The sequence below is a fragment of the Mirounga leonina genome, unplaced genomic scaffold, assembly GCF_011800145.1.
Source record: "Mirounga leonina isolate KUSES-001 unplaced genomic scaffold, KU_Mleo_1.0 Mir_200, whole genome shotgun sequence".
Taxonomy (NCBI): Eukaryota; Metazoa; Chordata; class Mammalia; order Carnivora; family Phocidae; genus Mirounga; species Mirounga leonina.
In genome coordinates, this window is record NW_023270503.1 from 13079538 (window position 1) to 13100243 (window position 20706).

General features: G+C 37.1%; 1 protein-coding gene across 1 annotated transcript in view; it reads right to left on the reverse strand.

The window, feature by feature from the left end:
• The window catches only part of MED13 (mediator complex subunit 13), a 105654-nt gene that overhangs the window by 19029 nt on the left and 65919 nt on the right, over nucleotides 1–20706 (reverse strand). Inside the window, exons 14-19 of the mRNA XM_035026690.1 lie at nucleotides 20464–20678; nucleotides 18065–18261; nucleotides 16411–17324; nucleotides 6164–6325; nucleotides 2906–3129; nucleotides 582–771 (exon numbers count right to left, since the gene is read on the reverse strand). Of these exons, the coding sequence (XP_034882581.1) occupies nucleotides 582–771; nucleotides 2906–3129; nucleotides 6164–6325; nucleotides 16411–17324; nucleotides 18065–18261; nucleotides 20464–20678 (1902 nt within the window). The remainder of the gene's footprint in view (nucleotides 1–581; nucleotides 772–2905; nucleotides 3130–6163; nucleotides 6326–16410; nucleotides 17325–18064; nucleotides 18262–20463; nucleotides 20679–20706) is intronic.

A 20706-nucleotide genomic window follows, 5' to 3' on the forward strand; every position in this document is an offset into this window, starting at 1 on the left:
AAATGTTATCATGGGGTTCATACTATAGAGATGCCTAATGAGGGTCAATATTTTGGTTCTGTGTTTCCTTGGATTAAGTCTAAAGTCCATTGATATTTAATCCAATGTTAATTCAAGAGTGTTAAAAGCAAGTCTTAAATAGTTATTTTCTTAGTTCCAACAAAGAACTGTTTTCTTGGTGTTGTAGAGGTAACTACAAGTTATTTTATCTCTAAACCATTAACAAATCAAGAATCTTAATGTTAGTAAGCGTAAATAAAAACACAAATTCATCAGATCCTACAGAAGCAAAGGAAATTGTTTATACTCACAATTTCTTCTTACCTGACAGGATCCCTATTTTAGGGATCAGCAAACTTTTTCTCTAAAGGGTCAGACAGTAAATATTTTGGGTTTTGTGGGTCACACAGTCTCTGTCTCAACTATTCAGCTCGGATCTTGTAGCACAAAAGCAGCCACAGACAATATGTAAACAGATGAGCAGAGCTGGGTTCCAATAAAATTTTATTTGCAAAAACAGCAGATACATTGGGCCATACTTTGCAACCACTGGTTTTATAAAATAAATACAAATTTAATACCTAGGTCATATCTGCAGACTTGTGCATAAAGCTTGAGTTTAGAAAATGCTTCATTGTTACCATCAGCTGCCTGAGAAAACCATTCTGCTACCAACTTTTCTGATAGTTTCTTTGATGCAGTAGATCCAACTCTCATGATCCCATCCGTCAACAGTCGAGAAATAGGTCTATGCTGACCTAATCGACAGGACTACAGATATACATAAAGCAGAATTAGTGAATTTATTATAGTATGAGTCCACACTATAAAATAAAACATTTAAGTTATTTATTTTTTTAAAAGATATATTTCTAAGTAATCTCTACACCCAACATGTGACTCGAACTCACAACCCTGAGATCAAGAGCTCCATGGCAACTGAGCCAGCCAGGTGCCCCAAGCATTTAAGTTATTTAAATTAAGCCTTACAATTTATAATTAATATTTGGGATAAAAATATCAAGTGAAATAGTACATCTTTTTCTTTTTTACATTAGAAATCCATTAAGTTTTTTTTTTAAATTAAACTCCAATGAAATAAAACACCTGGATAATAATGGCATAAGAACCATGTGGTTTGAATAATGAAAACTTGTAGTATACAGATATAAGTAAGCATAAAAATGCATATATATCCAAGTCAAATAAAAATAAAAATTGGTATATAAATATACCATGTATTTGTCAGCTCTCCCTCCAATTCTGTGGGCCACTGATGTTTGTTACAAGAAGTCCAATATCAAATAAGTATGTAATACTAAATTAAGAAAATCTAGAGGATTTTTTTTTTTTCAGTAGGCTCCACACCCAATGTGGGGCTTGACCTTACAACCCTGAGATCAAGAGTCACACTTCCACCAAATGAACCAGCTAGGCACCCCTAGACAGAGGATTTCTTTAGTGTTAAGACTTTAAAAAGCTTAAAAAAAAAAAACACCCCAAAACCCCAAAAACCCAACTTTCAAAAGCTTTAATAATCTAATATGAATAGTGAATCTTTTTTTTTTTTTTAAAGATTTTATTTATTTATTTGACAGAGAGAGACACAGCGAGAGAGGGAGCACAAGCAGGGGGAGTGGGAGAGGGAGAAGCAGGCTTCCCGCCGAGCAGGGAGCCCGATGCGGGGCTCAATCCCAGGACCCTGGGATCATGACCTGAGCCGAAGGCAGACGCTTAACGACTGAGCCACCCAGGCGCCCCTGAATAGTGAATCTCTTAAAAAGTAAAATAATATATAATGTTTCCCCAAACCTGTTTAATTATGGAACTTTTTTCTGGAAAGATTTTACAGAACTAGTGTTCCAAGTAACACTCTTTGGGAAATATTTATTTCCCAAATCTATAGGACAGATACCTTGTAATTAAGTGGAACATTTAAAAGGAGCTAAGTCAGCACAAACTGACAACTCAGACTGTAGAAAAAAATTAAATTTTATTTATTTATTTTTTAAAGATTTTATTTATTTATTTGAGACAGAGAGAATGAGAGACAGAGAGCATGAGAGGGAGGAGGGTCAGAGGGAGAAGCAGACTCCCTGCCGAGCAGGGAGCCCGATGCGGGACTCCAGGATCATGACCTGAGCCGAAGGCAGTAGCTTAACCAACTGAGCCACCCAGGCGCCCAAGAAATTAAATTTTAAAGACTGGATTTCTAAGCATTTATGGGGAAAGGAAAGTATAATGAAGTTAAGACTTTATGTCCTGTAGCACTTAAAATTTGTAATCACTGCACTCAGTGAGGGATACAACATGAGAATTATAATATCAGTTAAGAATTTAAAAGATCAGTCAAGAATTTCAGAAATGATAAGATCATAGAGAAATCTAACACAACTTTACTTTATGAAAGTGAGGCCTAGTGTCAGCACCTGAGGTCTAGAATCAGGACTAGAATTTTTACAAATGTAATTTTTTTCCTGGCTATTTAATAATGCAACCCTTTATTTAAAAAAAAAGATGACCTTAAATGGCATATATATGTCTTCAATGGTTTTTCCCCAATACAGTGATTTCACTGTGACCCACGGCACACACATTGAACAACAGTCCAGGTCAAATGCTGTAAAGAACATAACTGGCTAGCATGAGAACTATACAACTAGTTTCCCATCATTATTACTCTGTCCCAATCAAATGAACTGCCCAGTATATTTCATATATAAATATACAAATTATAGTTTTAAAATGCCACCTCTTTATTTTTTTTAAAGATCTTTATTTAAGAGAGAGTGTGAGAGAGCGCGCACGCGCGCAGGAGTCAGGAAGAGGAGCAGAGGAAGAGGGAGAAGCTGACTTCCCCACCACCCGCCCCGCCACCGAATGCTACCTCTTTTCAAACACCTACCTCATATATCGCAGTGAGGTCTCTAAAAAAGCTTTTGGCTCCATTTAACAAGGCTTCATTTTCTGGACATAATACAACATAGGCTATATCTCTTTGAGATCCATAGGGTTCCAGCATAAGTCTCTCCCAATAAGGGAGCGCAAATGGAGAAAGCACCAGAAAATCATAATCATAACCCAACAAAAACGTAGGGATTGGCAGTGGTTCTGGGGATTCATCAGTTCCTAAATAGGAAAAAACATATTTTAAGAAAATATTAAGAAAAAAAAAAGTAAATATTTTAAAGCAGTTACATGTCTTCCTTTTATTTAAATGTCAAAGTTACTGAAGTCATTAGCAAAAATATTTGATTAAAGATAAAAATATCTAAAGGCCGGGACGCCTGGGTGGCTCAGTCATTAAGCGTCTGCCTTCGGCTCCGGTCATGATCTCAGCGTCCTGGGATCGAGCCCCGCATCGGGTTCCCTGCTCGGCGGGAGGCCTGCTTCTCCCTCTCCCACTCCCCCTGCTTATGTTCCCTATCTTGCTGTGTCTCTGTCAAATAAACAAATAAAATCTTTAAAAATATATATATATATATCTAAAGGCCAATCAATGATTGAGACTTTTCCAGAGTTAGGAATTTGCTAAATGGTCTTTAGGAAACATGACTTATACTAATTTAATTGTTTAATTATTTAATTATTAAAATTGTTTTAATTGTTAAAAAAATTAATTCAAATGAAAAAACTTAGAAGTACAAAAGAAAACATGGGAGGGGAGTTTTATTTTATTTTTTATAAATTTGGACTGGGGAAAGCCTTTCTAACCATAACATAAAACCTGTCCATTTAAAAGCTGATCAATCTGACTATATAAATTTTAAAATTTGGCATAAAAAACATTATAAAAAAGCCAAATGATTAACAACAAAATGGAAAAAGATTTGTAATTCAGATGACAAAAGGTTAAATTCCTTACCATATAAAGGGGACTTAAAAATCCCTAAGAAAATGATCAACAACCTAACAGAAAAATGGGTAAAGTGTATGAACTAAGTTCACAGAAAAGGAAATATCTTATACATAAAAAGCTGCTCAATCTCATTAAGAGAAAGCAATTTAAAATAATTATTGTTGAAAAACTAACATTTGCTATGTGCTAGGTACTGTTCAAGGATCTTTACACATACTAACTTTACACATATTAACTCATTTAATCCTCACAAAACCATGTAAGGCAGATACTAATATTAACCTCATTTTAGAGATGAGAAAGCAGGAATGAAGAAGTTAAGCAACGTGTCTGGAATCACACAAGAAGTGGTAGACATGCGATTAGAGGCCAGGTAATCTACTCTTACAGTCTGTACTATGCCATTTCTCAAGCTATAATAAAACAACCATTTTCACCCATCTACTTCAGCAAGGGTTTGCGGAAACAGGCATTTTGCTGGTGGGAGTTTAAATTGATACTCAGAGAGTAATTTGGCAACAATAAAAACAACAACAACAAAACACACATCCTTTAAGCCAGAGGAGATGTGTGCATTATAGAAAAACAGTTGTGATGACAATGAGAGAAACAATATGTATGTCCATAAACAGTGGATTGGTAAAATATTATCATATGTAAAGAACATGAAATACATGAACCCATTAAAACTAAAGAAAGACAGCTCTAAGGGCGCCTGGGTGGCTCAGTTGGTTAAGCGACTGCCTTCGGCTCAGGTCATGATCCTGGAGTCCTGGGATCGAGTCCCGCATCATGCTCCCTGCTCAGCAGGGAGTCAGTCTGCTTCTCCCTCTGACCCTCCTCCCTCTCATGCTCTCTGTCTCTCATTCTCTCTCTCACAAATAAATAAAATCTTAAAAAAAAAAAAAAAAAAGAAAGAAAGACAGCTCTATATGTCCTGGTCAGTAAGGTGCAGAACTGTGTGTGTGTGTACACACACACTCTATTTGGTTTTTAAAAGAATGTAAAAATATAATTAACCTGCATTTTTCACTAAATGTCAAGTTTTTAATGATTATTTAGCCATTAATAAAAGGAAAAGGAAAATTATGAGCAAATCTACTACTTCTGTACATAATGCAGTCTAAAACCATGCATGAAAGTCAAAGATTTCAATGTTAAAAACTATTATTCCAAATATGTATGTATATACTTTTTAATATTTTATTTGAGAGAGAGGGAGAGTGAGAGAGGGAGCACAAGCAAGGGGTGAGGCAGAGGGAGAGAAGCAGACTGTCCTGCTAAGCAGGGAGCCCAATTACGGGACTCGATCCCAGGACCCCAGAATCATGACCTGAGCTGAAGGCGGATGCTTAACCGACTGAGCCACCCAGGCACCCCACAAATATATTTTAAAAGCTCCCACCTTTCAGAGACAATCTTCAACAGATAGTTCAAGTATTTTGAATGTTCTTTGCCTTGATAGATGACCATAAATCTACTGTGTACCATACATACATATATTTTTATTTTTTTATTTTTTAAAGATTTTATTTATTTATTTGAGAGAGAGAGAATGAGAGGGAGCACGTGAGAGGGTCAGAGGGAGAAGCAGACTCCCTGCTGAGCAGGGAGCCCGATGTGGGACTCGATCCCGGGACTCCAGGATCATGACCTGAGCCGAAGGCAGTCGCTTAACCAACTGAGCCACCCAGGTGCCCCATACATATATTTTAAAGATGTCATATTTAAGTAATCTCTACACCCAATGTGGAGCTCGAACTCACAGCCCTGAGATCAAGAGCCACATGCTCCACCGACTGAGCCAGCCGGGCGCCCCTGTACTGTGTAGCATATTTAGGGTATTCATTTGCTACTCTTACAACCAGCAAATTTGTTTTTTTTGTTTTTTGTTTTTTTTTAAATGAAGAACTTGGGGTCCTTCATCACTAGTAGTAGCCTCTTCTTTTTGCCCCATTCTTCATTCAACGTTGTAAAGTGATAATTTACAATGAAAGTAGTGTTCATTTATTTAAAAAATTTTGGCAATATGATTCTTTCTTCATATAAAATCTTACTGGTGAGTCTAATCTGTAAAAATAGATCTAAGGGAAGCTGTTCTTTCTGAAGAGGGGCTGGAGAACCCAATAAATTAAATATTGGAAATGCTCAAAGTAATGAAGGCTAAGATTGACCACCCTGGCCTTAAGTCAAGCATATGCTACAAAAATATTTAAGGAAGACAAATGTGCTTATTCCAAGTTGGGCACAAAAATAAAGGGCTGATATAAAATCAGTCAATACACATTACTATAAATTACTTACCATAAGAGCCTCGGCCAGCCATTTTATGAAATTGTTGCCAAGTGAGAGGACCTTGAACTCCCCAAGGCCTTACTGTTCTTTTTTTCTGAATAGCATCCTGAAGAACTGGCTGAAGAGATAGGAGCATTCGAAGTATATCCTGTGAGCACTGCATACTCACATCTACAACCATTAAAAAAAAAAAAAAAAAAGTAAGAATTGCTATTGCCAATACGAAGAAATAAAATTTCGTAACAAAATACATGAAAGTTCAACTTCAATCATCAAGATTAAGCATCTGCTTGTGCAGAGAACTGTATTAGGTTCAATCTCAAATGATCTGTAGAAATGGTTCTTCTAGATACTTTCCTAGAATAGACATAAGAAAAGTTATTATAACTCCTCTCCATAAAAAAGTCACTCACATCATTAGCTAACCAATTTATAAATTAATCAAATAAATTTCTTCCTTTTCTGCATTTGTTTTGGTTGTTTTTGGTGCTTGTAGGTATTTTCCCAGAAAGAACTCTACCTCACACTGAAATGAGTTATAAACTGTGTACCTTAATAACCACTATGGTAAAATGATCAGATAGATAAGACTGGTTATATTGATTAAAGTTTAATTTGGGAAAAATAGTAGACTGTAACAATTCTGAAATACAGAACTTGTACAGTAACAAATGAACTTGCTTACACTGTAAAAAGTGTTATAATATCCATAGATACTTTATAAAACTAGATTTACAGATTTATGGATTATATTATTATGACCTGCATTTCTGACCAACTATCAGAATGGGTATGAAAGATGCTGCTTCATGTCAAATGGCATTAAAAAAAAAAAAAATCACTAAATGTTACTGATACGGTTAATCTGTGCCCCCAGTACACTCAGTTGTATCATTAAACATGTTTGAGCACTTGTACATTACATCTTTCAACTTTTTTAAAAAAAAGATTTTATTTATTTGAGAGAGAGCGTGCGCAATAGAGAGAGCACACAAGGAGAGGGAGAGTGAGTGCAGACTCCCCTGCTGAGCAGGGAGCCTGACCAAGGGCTCAATCCCAGGACCCTGGGATCATGACCTGAGCTGAAGGCAGACACTTAACTGACTAGGCCACCCAGATGCCCCTAAATCACTCAACTTTAATTCATTATTATTACTGCCTAATTTATTATTTCTGGCTTTCATTCCCTAGATCTAAATAGTGTACAGAATTATAAGTAACTTAATTTCAGATATACTGCTTAGTAACTATTACGTTTAAATAACCTACTGTAGGGTTGCCTGCATGGCTCAGTCTGTTCAGCATCCGACTCTTGATTTGGGCTCAGGTCATGATCTCAGCGTTCTGAGATCAAGCCTCATTTTGGGCTCTTCACCGGGTGTGGAACCTGCTTAAGATTCTCTCTTTCCCAGGCGCCTGGGTGGCTCACAGTTGGTTAAGCGTCTGCCTTCGGCTCAGGTCATGATCTCAGGGTCCTGGGATCGAGCCCTACATCGGGCTCCCTGCTCAGTGGGGAGTCTGATTCTTCCTCTCCCTCTGCCCCTCCCCCTGCTCCTTCTCTCTCTCTCCCTCTCTCTCAAAAAGTAAATCTAAAAAAAAAAAAAAAAAAAGGTTCTAACCCTCTCCCTCTGCCCCTCCCCAACTCCCTCTCTAAAAAATCAGTATGTAAACTACTTAACAGAATATGTAGTCACTAAGTAACAACAAAGCTATCTGAAATGGACTAATGACTTACACACTGGTAAATCAAAGCAAGTTATAAAACTATAGAAGATATTTTACATAAACAGTATAAAATATAATTATGTGTATTCATATCTGAATATTCACATAAAATGAAGTCTAGAAAAAGTTGCTATTGGCTAAGGTTATTTATCATAATCACATGGGGAACTTTTTAAGGACATATATGCAGAGCTACCATGAGAAATTCTGACCTGGGTTTAGCTCAGGAATTTGCATTTTGATTTTAATTCAGAAAAAATTCTCAAATACTTCTTCATTCTTTTAGAAAATATATTTACTGGGTGCCTGGGTGGCTCAGCTGGTTAAGCGACTGCCTTCAGCTCAAGTCATGATCTGGAGTCCCGGGATCGAGTCCCACATCGGGCTCCCTGCTTGGCAGGGAGTCTGCTTCTCCCTCTGACCCTCCTCCCTCTCATGCTCTCTGTCTCAAATAAATAAATAAAATCTTAAAAAAGAAAAGAAAATGTATTTACTGAAGACCTACTATGGGCCAGGAATTATTCTAGCTGTGGGGAATACTGTGTAAATAGATTCTTACTCACATCTTGAGGGATCTTACTCTCTTGTGTGGGAGACTGACATGAAAAAGAATTATAACTGTATACAGCCACAGGTGCCAGGTCTCTATTTAAGCTGAAATCTGGTTGGAAAGCGATGATTAAAAGGTTATGATTTTTAAGAGTGATCATCATGAAGGATAGACACACTGATCAGCAGAATAGAACTGAACATCCAGAAATCTCACATAGTCCATTTATTTTTGACAGGGTGTCAAGACAATTTAATGGGGAAAGATAATCTTTTTAACAAATGGTTCTAAGACAGTTGGATATCCACATGCAGAAGAATAAAGTTGGAACCCTTCCTTATACCAAATACAAAAGTTAATTCAGAATGGATTATACACCTAAATAGTGTTATAACTATAAAACTCCTAGAAAAAGAAACAGAGGAGTAAATATTCATGACTTACTTAGGGTTAGGAAAAGCCTTTTTAGATATGACACCAAAGGCACAAGCAACAAGACAGTAAGTATGCTGAACTTCATTAAAATTAAAAACTTTTCTGCTTCAAAGGATACCATCAAGAAAGTGAAAAGACAACCCAGAGAATAGGAGAAAATATGTGGAAATCATATATCTAATGAGGGACTTTTATCCAGAACATATAAAGAACTTACAACTCAATGATGAAAACAAAAAAGTCTAATTTAAAAATGGGACAAAGGTTCTGAAAAAGACATTTCTCCAAAGATATAAAAATGGACAATAAGCACTTGAAAAGCCATCAGGGAAATGCCAACCAAAACCACAATGAGATGACACTTCATACTCACTATGATGACTATAATCAAAAAGACAATGACAAATGTTAATGAAGATGTGGAGACAGCAGAACTCTCACACATTGCTGGTCGGAATATAAAATGGTGCAGCTGCTTTGAAAACAGTCTGACAATTCCTCAAAAAGTAAAACAGAGTGCTATAGCCTAGTAAGTCCACTCACGAGTAATGAAAACATATGTTCACATAAAAACTTGTACACAAATGTTCAAATCAGCATTATTCATAATAGCCAAAGAGTGGAAACAACCGAAATGTCCATCAACAGATGAATGAATAAAGTGTGGTATACCCAATACAACAGAATATTTGGCAATAAAAAGCAAGTATTAATGAATGCATGCTACATGGATGAACTTTGAGAATGCTAAGTGAAAGACACCAATCATAAAAGACCATATGGTGTATGAGTCTATTTATGTGAAATGTCCAAAAAAATCTATATGGAGAGAATGTAGTTGACTGGCATTGAAAGGGAGGGCATGGAGGGAATAGGGAGTGACCTCTAATACGCATGGGGTTTCTTTTCATGGTGATGAAAATGCTCTACAATTGACTGTGGTGATGGCTACACAACTCCGTGAATACAGGCATACCTTGCTTTATTCTGTTTCAAAAATACTGCATTTTTTTTTAACAGGTTGATAGTTTGTGGCAATCCGGCAACGAGCAGGTCTATTAGTATCATTTTTCCAATGTCTCTGTCACATTTTGGTAATTCTCCCAATATTTCAAAGTTGTTCGTTATTACTATATTTGTTACGGTGATCTGTGACCATTAGTGATCTTTGATGTTACTATTATAAATTTGGGGGGACACCACGAACCATGCTCATCTAAGATGGCATACTTAATAAATGTTGTGTGTTCTGACTGCTCCACAACTGGCTGTTTCCCTGTCTCTCTCTCCCTGGGCCTCTTTATTCCCCAAGACACAACAATACCGAAATTAGGCCAACTAATAACCTTGCTGGGGTCTCTAATGTTCAAGTGAATGGAAGAGTTGTACTTTAAATCGAAAGCTAGAAATGATTAAGCTTAGTGAGGAAGGCATGTTGAAAGCCCACAGAGGCTGAAAAGCTAGGCCTCTTGTGCCAAATAGCCAAGTTGTGAATGCAAAGGAAAAGTTCTCGAAGAAAATTAAAAGTGAAACACAAAGATAAGAAAAGTGAAACAGGCTGTCTGCTGATAAGGAGAAAGTTTTAGTGGTCTGGATAGAACAGAACATTTCCTCAAGGCAAAACCTAATCCAGGGCAAGACCTCTTTTCAATTCCATGAGGGCTGAGACAAGTGAGGAAACTGCAGAAGAAAAGTCTGAAGCTAACAGAGGTTGGTTCGTGAAGTTTAAGCAAAGAAGCCACCTCCATAACATCGAAGTACAAGGTGAAGCATAAGTGCTGAGGTAGAAGCTGCAGCAAGTTATCCAGAAAATTAAGCTAAGATCATTAATGAAGATGGCTATACTAAATAACAGACTTTTCAATGCAGACAGAACAATCTTCAATTGGAAGAAGACATCATACAGGGGTTTTCACAGCTAAAGAGAAATTAATGCCTAGCTCCAAAGCTTTAAAGGACATGCTGTCTCTCTTGTTAGGGGCTAATGCAGCTGGTGACATTAAGTTGAAGCCAAAGTTCATTTACCATTCTGAAAATCCTAGGGCCCTTAAGAATTATGCTAAATCTACTCTGCCCCTGCTCTATAAATGGAACAACAAAGCCTGCATGACAGCACATCTGTTTATATCATGATTTACTGAATATTTTAAGTCCACTGCTGAGATTTACTGCTCAGAAAAAGATTCCTTTCAAAATATGACTGCTCAGTCTATGGCCATACCACCCTAAACGCGCCTAATCTCCTCAAAATATGACTGCTCATTGGTCACCCCACAGCTCTGACGGTGATGTACAATGAGATTAATGTTGTTTTCATGCCTGCTAACACAACATCCATTCTGCAGCCCATTGATCAAGGAGCAATTTCAACTTCCAAGTCTTACTATTTAAGAAATACATTTCATAATGCTGTAACTGCCTTAGATAGTGATTCCTTTGATGGATCTGGGCAAAGTAAATTGAAAAGCTTCTGGAAGTGATTCACGATTCTAGATGCCATTTAGGAACATTTGTGATTCATGGGAAGAGATCAAGATACCAATATTAACAGGAATTTTGAAAAAGCTGATTGCAACCCTCATGGATGATTTTGAAGGATTCAAGATTTCAGTGGAAATGTGGTGGAAATAGTGAGAGAAGTATGTGACTGAACTGCTTCAATCTCATGATAAAACTTTAATGGATGAGAAGTTGCTTCTTACTCTTGAGATGCAGTGAAGATGTTGTGAACTGTTGAAATGACAACAAAGGATTTAGAATATTCATAAACTTAGTTGATAAAGCAGCAGGAGAACTTGAAAGGACTGACTCCAATTTTGAAAAAGTTCCACTGTGAGTAAAATATTATCAAACAGCACCTCATACTACAGAGAAATTGTTCGTGAATCAATCAATGTGGCAAACTTCACTGTTGTCTCATTTTAAGAAGTTGCCACAGCTACCCCAGTCTCCATCGACCACCATCCTCATCAGTCAGCAGCCGTCAACACTGAAGCTACCAGCTACGAGAGCATGACTTGCTGAAAGCTCAGATAATGGTTAGCATTTTTTAGCAATAAAGTATTTTAAAATTAAGGTGTGTACATTTTTTAGACATAATGCTACTGCATATTTAATAAGACGACAGTGTAGTGTAAACCTAACTTTCATGTGCACTGGGAAGCCAAAAAGTTCATTTGGCTCACTTTATTGTGATATTCACTTTACTGTGGTAGTCTGGGACCAGACCCACAGTGTCTCTGAGGTTTGTCTGCACTAAAAACCATTCAACTGTACACTTTAAATGAGTGAATTGTATGGTACGTCAATAAAGCTGTTGAAAGAGTGATCTTGGGAGTGCTGTAATGCTGTTGTGAATGGGCAGAAATATGGGCAATTTTTACTTCTACTTTTCTGCATTGTCTAGATTCATTCTTTTCAGCCAGTATGTATTTTTTCATAACTAGAACAAAGTTTTTCCCATCTTGAAAAAAAAATAAACACTACCATTAAAATATACAAACTATGGCTTGACCTTTTTAATTCCTTCAAACAAATATTTTAACACGTTGGGCATCTCCTATATGCCAGGCACTGTTGTAAGTACTTGGGATATATCAACAAGCAAAACAGACAAAAACCCTAGCATTTTCACAGAACTTTCACTGGGTAAATTTAATGGAGAGACAATAATTAATCAACAAACTATACAGTATATTAAAAGGTAAAACACACTATAGAGAAAAGCAAAAGCAGCAGGATGGAGAACATGAAGAGGGGTTTGCAATTTTATACTGATAAAATGACACCCGAGATATTTTTTTTTAAAGTAGGTTCCCTGCCGAGCATGGAGACCAACGTGCAGCTTGAACTCACAACCGCAAGATCAAGACCTGAGCTGAGATCAAGAGTTGGATGCTTAACCGACAAGACAGTTACCCTTGTAAATACATGGGGGAAAGGTGTCCGAGGCAGAGGAAACAATTAGGGCAAAGGTCCTAATGTAGGACCTTTTCTTTCATGATGCTGCTATAGTTTAATGAAAGTATTCCAATATTACACATTTAGATCACAGCATTTTTTTTTAAGATTTATTTGATAGAGAGTGAGCAAGCGTGCATGCACACAAGTGGGGGGAGGAGCAGAGGGAATGGGAGAAGCAGACTCCCCACTGAGCAGGGAGCCCGACATAGGGCTGGATCCCAGGATCCTGAGATCATGACCTGAGCCAAAGGCAGACACTTAACTGACTGAGCCACCCAGGCACCCCACATTATTTGTCTTTATATTGAAATTTAAAAATTGAAACATAAAGGAACTGCTTTTTTGCTTTGAATTATCATCTTTTATTTTTAAAGTAGGCTCCATGCCCTGCACGGAGACCACTGCGGGGCTTGAACTCCTGACCCTGAGAATCAAGATCTGAGCTAAAATCAAGAGTCAGACGCTTAACTGACTGAGCCACCCAGGTGTCCCTTGAATTATTATTTTTTTAAATATTTATTTAAGTCATCTCTACACCTAACATGGGCCTTGAATTCATGTCCCCAAGATCAAGAGTGGCATACTCTTCAAATGAGCCAGCCAGGCACCTCTGTTTTGAATTATTTTAATATAAGTTGTTACGATGAAATTTATCTTTATGGCTGTAAAGTTTCCTGTTTACATCAATGTTTACGGTTACACAAAAAATGTTGAGCCTCAATGTTTTCTATTTGGCAGATAAGTTGGGCCTTGTTTGAGGTACAACTGGCATAAGCTAGTTCTTTTTTTATTTTTTATAGAGGTAAAATTGGCATAACATTAGTTCCAGGTGCACAATATAATGATTTAGTATTTGTATATATTGTAAAATGATCACCACAATAAGTCCAGTCAACATCCATCACCATACATAGTTACATAATATTTTTTTCTTGTGATGAGAACTTTCAAGATGAGTTGGTTCTTAAAAACAAGCAATAGAGTACCACTAACGCTACTGCTTCTGCTATTACTACTATTACCAACTGCTAATATTTGAGTTCTTTGTGCCAGGCACCGCTCTCTGTTACATAAAACACTGATCCTCTCAACACTATTTGGGGTAAATACTATTACTGACACAATTTAAGAGAACTGAAGCACAGAGAGATTAAATAACTTGCCCAATGTCATAGTATATAGTGATAAAGCCATATTTCAAACTCAAGCAGTCTGCCTCCACAGCATATGTTCTTAACTATTACCTATGGCTGAAAACAATCCTGCCCATTTTTTGAACATCTATGACATTTATTTATACCTTTTTCTAACTCTGTCCTTGAGTATAAGGAGTTCCATGAATCATCAAACTATGTCATGAACAAAATCTTAACCACTGGTCCATGTACTGCCCTCCTATGTCACAAATTTTCTTTAATAATAACATTATGAACAACTATGATATCACAGCCCAAGAACTAGAACATCACCACAAAAATCATATTAGCGCTTCTCCCTATCCTAACCCTCCTTCAGCTTTTAAAAATTAACCACTATCCTGAATTTTATGTGCATCTAAAAAATATTTAGTTTTGCTCATTTTAAAACTTTACAAAAAGGTAACTTACCATATATAATCTTCTAGGACTTGTTCCCACTCTCCTTCCTCTCAATACTAAGATTCACCTATTTGTTATATATAGTTTTATTCATGTTTAGAACTATGCAACATTCTATTTGTACTATCATAATCATTTATCCATTCTCCTGTCAATGGGCATTTAGGGTGTTTTTACTTCTTTCAACCCTGCATTATAGTTTTGGTTCTCTGAGTACTGCGTAAGCAATTTAAAGATAGGTTATATCTTCCTATCTCCTAGAAGACCAAGCACACTGTTCTGCATATGTGTCAAAAAAAAAAAAAACTGAATTAGTGAATGACACATGGACCAACTAAAAGTTATTATATGGCAGATATCACCTTAGAAAAGATCCTTACCCAAAACCACATTTTGAAGGAGGCTAATTTTCTATATAATAACCAAAAGTTAGAAAAATTAGTGGTATATCGAGACAACTTTTAAGAAGTGTTGGGTTGGTTGTGCCTGAAAGAAAATATCTAATTGATTATTTTAATAATAATGGCAGCTTATATTATTAGTTCAGTACTATGTTGCAAGCACCGCGCTAAGCACTTAATATGGATTAACATATTAGATCTTCAGAACTCTATACAAGTATCTGACACTGTATCTGTATAACATTATCTGACATTGATGACCATTCTCTCCTTCAAACATTTCCTGTACTTGACTTCCAGGACACCATACTCACTTGATTTTCCTCCCACTTCCTTGTTTTCCTATCCTGGATCCTCCCTTTCTTCTCCACCTCTAAACATCAGTTCCATCCTTGGATTTCTCTCCAGTCACTCTCTAGGTTGTTTGATCCAGCTCCATAGATTTTAATACTGATAACTTACACAAGAAAATTTTAATCTACAACCCTAATCACTCCCCTGAATTTAAAACTGTTACCTCCAAATGTGTACTTGACCTCTTCCTGCAACGTTTCCCTCCTCTATAATTAGAACCATCACTTCATCCTGTTGCTCAAGCTATTCTTGATGCCTCATCTTTTCTTATGTATCAGCAAATCCTGTAGGTTCTATTTCCCAAAAATACCTAGAACCCACTACTCCTATCTCTGTTGCTTCCAAACTTGTCTAAATTACGATCATCTTTCACCTGGACTACTGTAATTGCTTCCTAACTACTCTGCTTCTACTCTTACCTTTACCATCCACAACACAATAGACAGGAAGGTCTTACAAGGTCCATAAGACCCCTCCAGGATTTTGGTGTTTGGCCAGTTCTTAGATTTCATGTTTGACCAATCTCCCATCACCCAGTTCACTCCAGCAACAATATCTCCTTACTGTTCCTCAAACACATTAACCTCAGGGTCTTTGCACTGTCTGAAATACTCTTCCCTTGGTTAGCCCCATAGCTCCATTCTCCCAGTTTATGCAGTTTTTTACTCAAATGCCTCAGTAATATCTTCTCTAACCATACATCTAAAATAGTACACTCCTGTGTTTTTCCACTCCTTTCACCTTTCTTTTTCTTCAAAGCAATTGTCACTAACTAATATAATTACTTATTTTGTTTATGTCTTCTCTACTAAATTACAGGCTCAAAAAGGGCAAGAAGTATGTTTGCTTCATTTAAGGCTGTACTTTCTAAAGGGACAGTCTGTGGCACATATCAGGTGTTCAGTAAATATTTAATGAGTGAAAGAATGTTGAATAAAGCAGACAACCCGCAATTTTCTGCTAATTAACATCTGCAAAGTGCCTTTTATACTCCTACGTAAGTACATAATTACAGACTTACAATAACCATACTTTTATTGGTGAAATTAAACTAAACTGCTAGGAAATTCTCCTTTTAAAAATGTCATTCTTAGAGGAGTTTTAAGTCCCAAATTTCAATGTCTCTATTAGTTACATGGGAACTGCCTTTAATACTTTTTCCGAAGAAAGAAAAGCAGTCCTACAACTAAAAGAAAATAAACAGAAAAATTATTCCATTAGGATGCTTACCATTTCTTTTGGACCAGGGGTGTAAGCATGAACTTTTCACAAGTGCTTCATCAACTTTTCCTCCTGACATGTTATCCATGAATTGACGCCCATGTTCTAATGCAAGGTAGCAGTCATTGCAACAGTCCCGCTCTTCAACACGTACCCAATTACTAATTACACCAATCCTGGGAAAAGGGTCTTGGTCTGCTGCTCCAAAAGGTGAAAATAAATTAGTGCACTGATCTTGTAGCAATAATATCAACTCATCAGGGAATTTCTCAGATTCCTTTAGTCCTCCATTAACATGTTCAGCAGAAGTAGCCCTGAGAGCTTCAAAACGTTTTTCTGCTTCTTTGCCACATTCTGTGTTGCGTCCTATGATATCTAGTTCATCTTCAAGAAATAATCCTGAATTGTTTCCAAATTTTCTGTTCATGACAGCACTGAAGCCGCAGGTACACCTATACTGTGCTTCCTGCATTGGATCTGGAATGTAAACTCCAACATCTGCACCCTTGATATTCATGTTGCAGACACAGATACAGCAACTATCAAAGTTACAGTCTTTAAACAAATTCATAACTGATTCTGAAAGAATGAGGTTTACATAAAGACTGTGTGCTTCAGGGATGGAGGGAACAGTTGCAGGTTCAACAGAATTAAGGGGTCTGCATGTGGAGGGGGTGGAAGCTGGTGAATACAAGTCTGAGTTTTCATATTTGACTGAACCTTGAGCACTAGCAGGTCCACCAGCTCGAGGAGTCCTTGGAGTCCTTGGAGTCCTTGGAGTCGGAAACCTAGGTGTAGATGGAGAAGGAAGAATTCCTGCTCCACTGTTACTAGGAGGTGCGCTGCTAGGAGGCATCCCAAAAGAAGTATGAGTTTGAGGTGTATAAGCAGGACCATATTCTTGATCGATAGTACTCCCATCACTGGTGTTACCAGGGTAAAAAATTAAACACATACATAGAGGAACATATTAATAATATGAAACAGAACTAAAAATCTCCCAGTATTTTTCAGTAACACTGAAAATGAAAGCACAATTAGTGCAAAAGTTACAAGTATAATTAAAATATGTATCTGGTCATTATATCCACTCTAGGTGACTGTTGTAGACTGTGGACTAACCGACTAGTTCCAAAACTGTAAATAAAATCTGTTTACACTTATCTACACCTAGACATCCACATTTACTATCCGTATTTCTTGTACTACAAATAACCATATTTCATTGATCCTAAGATGTCACTGTTAAAAAAAAAAATCCTGATTTTAGAGATGTTTACATGCAATAAGGGACAATGTCAATTGTAAGATCCTACCAATTATAAGACATCCCAATTTCAGAGATATTAAAATATGAGAAGTATGTGATATGGCAAATACACAAATGGGATTTAGAATTTCAGAGCAAAACAAAAGGTGCTTCTGAAGAAAACTTCCACCCACAAATGAAGACAAATAACCAAAGCATAATGGTCTTAAGTTTTCCAACAGTTTATCAACATGCAACTAATACCATTATAATTTATTGATCAAAAAACAATTTTTAGAATTAAAAAAACAGTATCTTTTTTCTAAGTACTAGCAAAGCAGGTACTTCTGTGAAAAAAATTAAAGCTATGTAAGCACACCTACACTATACCAATAACATAAATCTAAATCATACCCCTCTTTGATGAATGGCACTGCAGGCCCTGAAGGAAGCAATTCCAATTTTCCAACAGTCCAACTCTGACGGTAAATACACTCTTCTGGCAATTTGATAGGAGGCAGACATTGGCTTGGTAGACTTTTTAGAGGTGCAAACATGGAACATCCCACCAAAACTTGACAATTTTCAGGCTTATAGACATAAGAAAAATCCTATAATACAAAGACCATGACTTTCAGCATCTTATCTTCCAGGGGAAAAAAGCCAAACTCACTCTAGCCTTTTTCCCCCCTCTCTTTAAACAAAATAATAAAATGTAAATATATATATATATTTTTTTTTTTTTAAAGTAGGCTCCACGCCAAAAGTAGGGCTTCAACTCATGACCCTGAGACCAAGAGTCACAATCTCTACTGACTAAGCCAGCCAGGTACCCAATTTAATTTTATTCTTAAATGAATTCACTCTATTTTAATTCCAATTAATTAACATACAGTGCTATATTAGTTTCAGGTGTATACTACAGTGATTCAACAATTCCGTACATCACCCAGTGCTCATCACAAGTGCACTCCTTAATCCACATCACCTATTTCATCCAACCCCCTACCAACTTCCCCTCTGGTAACCATCAGTTTATTCTTTATAGTCAAAAGTGATTCTTGGTTTGTCTTTTTTTATCCTTTGCTCATTTCCCCCCTTTATTTCTTAAATTCAACATATATGTGAAAGCATATGGTATTTGTCTTTTTCTGTCTGACTTATTTTGCTTAGCATTACACTCTCTAGCTCCATCCAAGTCATTGAAAATGACAAGATTTCTTTCTTTTTTATGTCTGAATAATATTCCTATGTGGGTGTGGATGTGTGTGCATGTGCATACACATCTTTATCCATTCATCTGCTCAACATCATTCATCATCAGGGTTATGCAAATCAAAACTACAATGAGAGGGGCTCCTGCCTGGCTCAGTTGGTAGAGCATGCAACTCTTGATCTCAGGATGGTTGAGTCTGAGCCCCATGTATGGCATGGAGTTTACTTAAGGTAAAAAAAAAAAAAACTAAACAAATAAAACAAACTACAATAAGATCACCTCACATTTGTAAGAATGGTTAAAATCAAAAACACAAGAGGGACGCCTGGGTGGCTCAGTTGGTTAATTGGCTGCCTTTGGCTCAGGTCATGATCCCAGGGTCCTGGGATCCAGCCCCATGTTGGGCTCCCTGCTCAGTGGGGAGCCTGCTTTTCCCTCTCCCTCTGCCTGCTGCTCCCCCTCCTTGTGCTCTCTCTCTCTCTAATAAATAAATAAAATGTTAAAAAAAATGACACACACAAGGAACAACTGGTGTTGGAGAAAAAGGAACCCTCTTGCACCCCTGGTAGAAATGCAAACTGGTGCAGTCACTGTGGAAAACAGTGAAGGTTACTAAAAAAGTTAAAAACAGAACTACCCTACAGTCCAATAATCACACTGCTGGGTATTTACTCAAAAGTTACATGGGGCGCCTGAGTGGCTCAGTCTGTTAAGTGGCTGCCTTCAGCTCAGGTCATGATCCAGGGTCCTGGGATCGAGCCCCGAGTCCAGCTCCCTGCTCAGCGGGGGGAGTCTGCTTCTCCTTCTCCCTGCCGCTCTCCCTGCTTATGCTGTCAAATAAATAAATAAAATTTTTTTAAAGAAATTACAAAAACAAAAAAAATTAAAAATTACAAAAACACTAATTCAAAGGGATTCGTGCAACCTTATGTTTACAGCAGCATTATTTACAATAGCAAATTATGGAAGCAGCCCAAGTGTTCTTAAAGGCATTCTTAATAGTGTCACCACTCTTTAGTCTTCAAATCTGTTAACTACAAAATAAGAATCACCATGAATAGATTTTTTTAATACAGCAACAAACTGGGGGTGCCTGGGTGGCTCAGTCAGTTAAGCAGATGTCTTCGGCTCAGGTCATGATCCCAGGGTCCTGGGATCAAGCCCCGCATCGGGCTCCCTGCTCAGCAAGGAGCCTGCTTCTCCTCTCCCACTCCCCCTACTTGAGTTCCTTCTCTGTCTCCCTCTCTGTCAAATAAATAAATAAAATCTTTAAAAAAAAAATACAGCAACAAACGGAATCTGTAAGAAAATATTGGAGGAGTGCTTGGGTGGCTCGGCTGGTTGGGTGTGTGGACTCTTGATTTTGGCTCAAGTCACGATCTCAGGGTTGTGAGATAGAGCCCCACAGCAGGCTCCACACTGGGTGTGGAGCTTGCTTAAGATTCTCTCTCTCCCTCTGCCCCTCCCCAGCCTCCCCACTCTTAAATTTAAAAAAAAAAAAAAAAAAAAAAAAAAAAAATATATATATATATATATATATAAGCATATATATACATATATAAAGTGAATTATTTTTCTAGAAAAATAAAATACTTACTTTAATTTCAGAAGGTTTTGGGCTACAGAATCCTTCATCAACCTCAATTTTGAACTGTGTTCCTATACTAGAACTATTTCCTTCTAGAACAGTTCCTCCAGGTGTTATATCCATACTACCATATTCTTTATTGCTCATATTCATTGGGGAAAATCCCATAATATGTTGTTCCAATGATGGTGGTGTAGGATACATTTTATGAAGATCTGCAGTGCCTATATTTAATAAAACACACATTTTAAC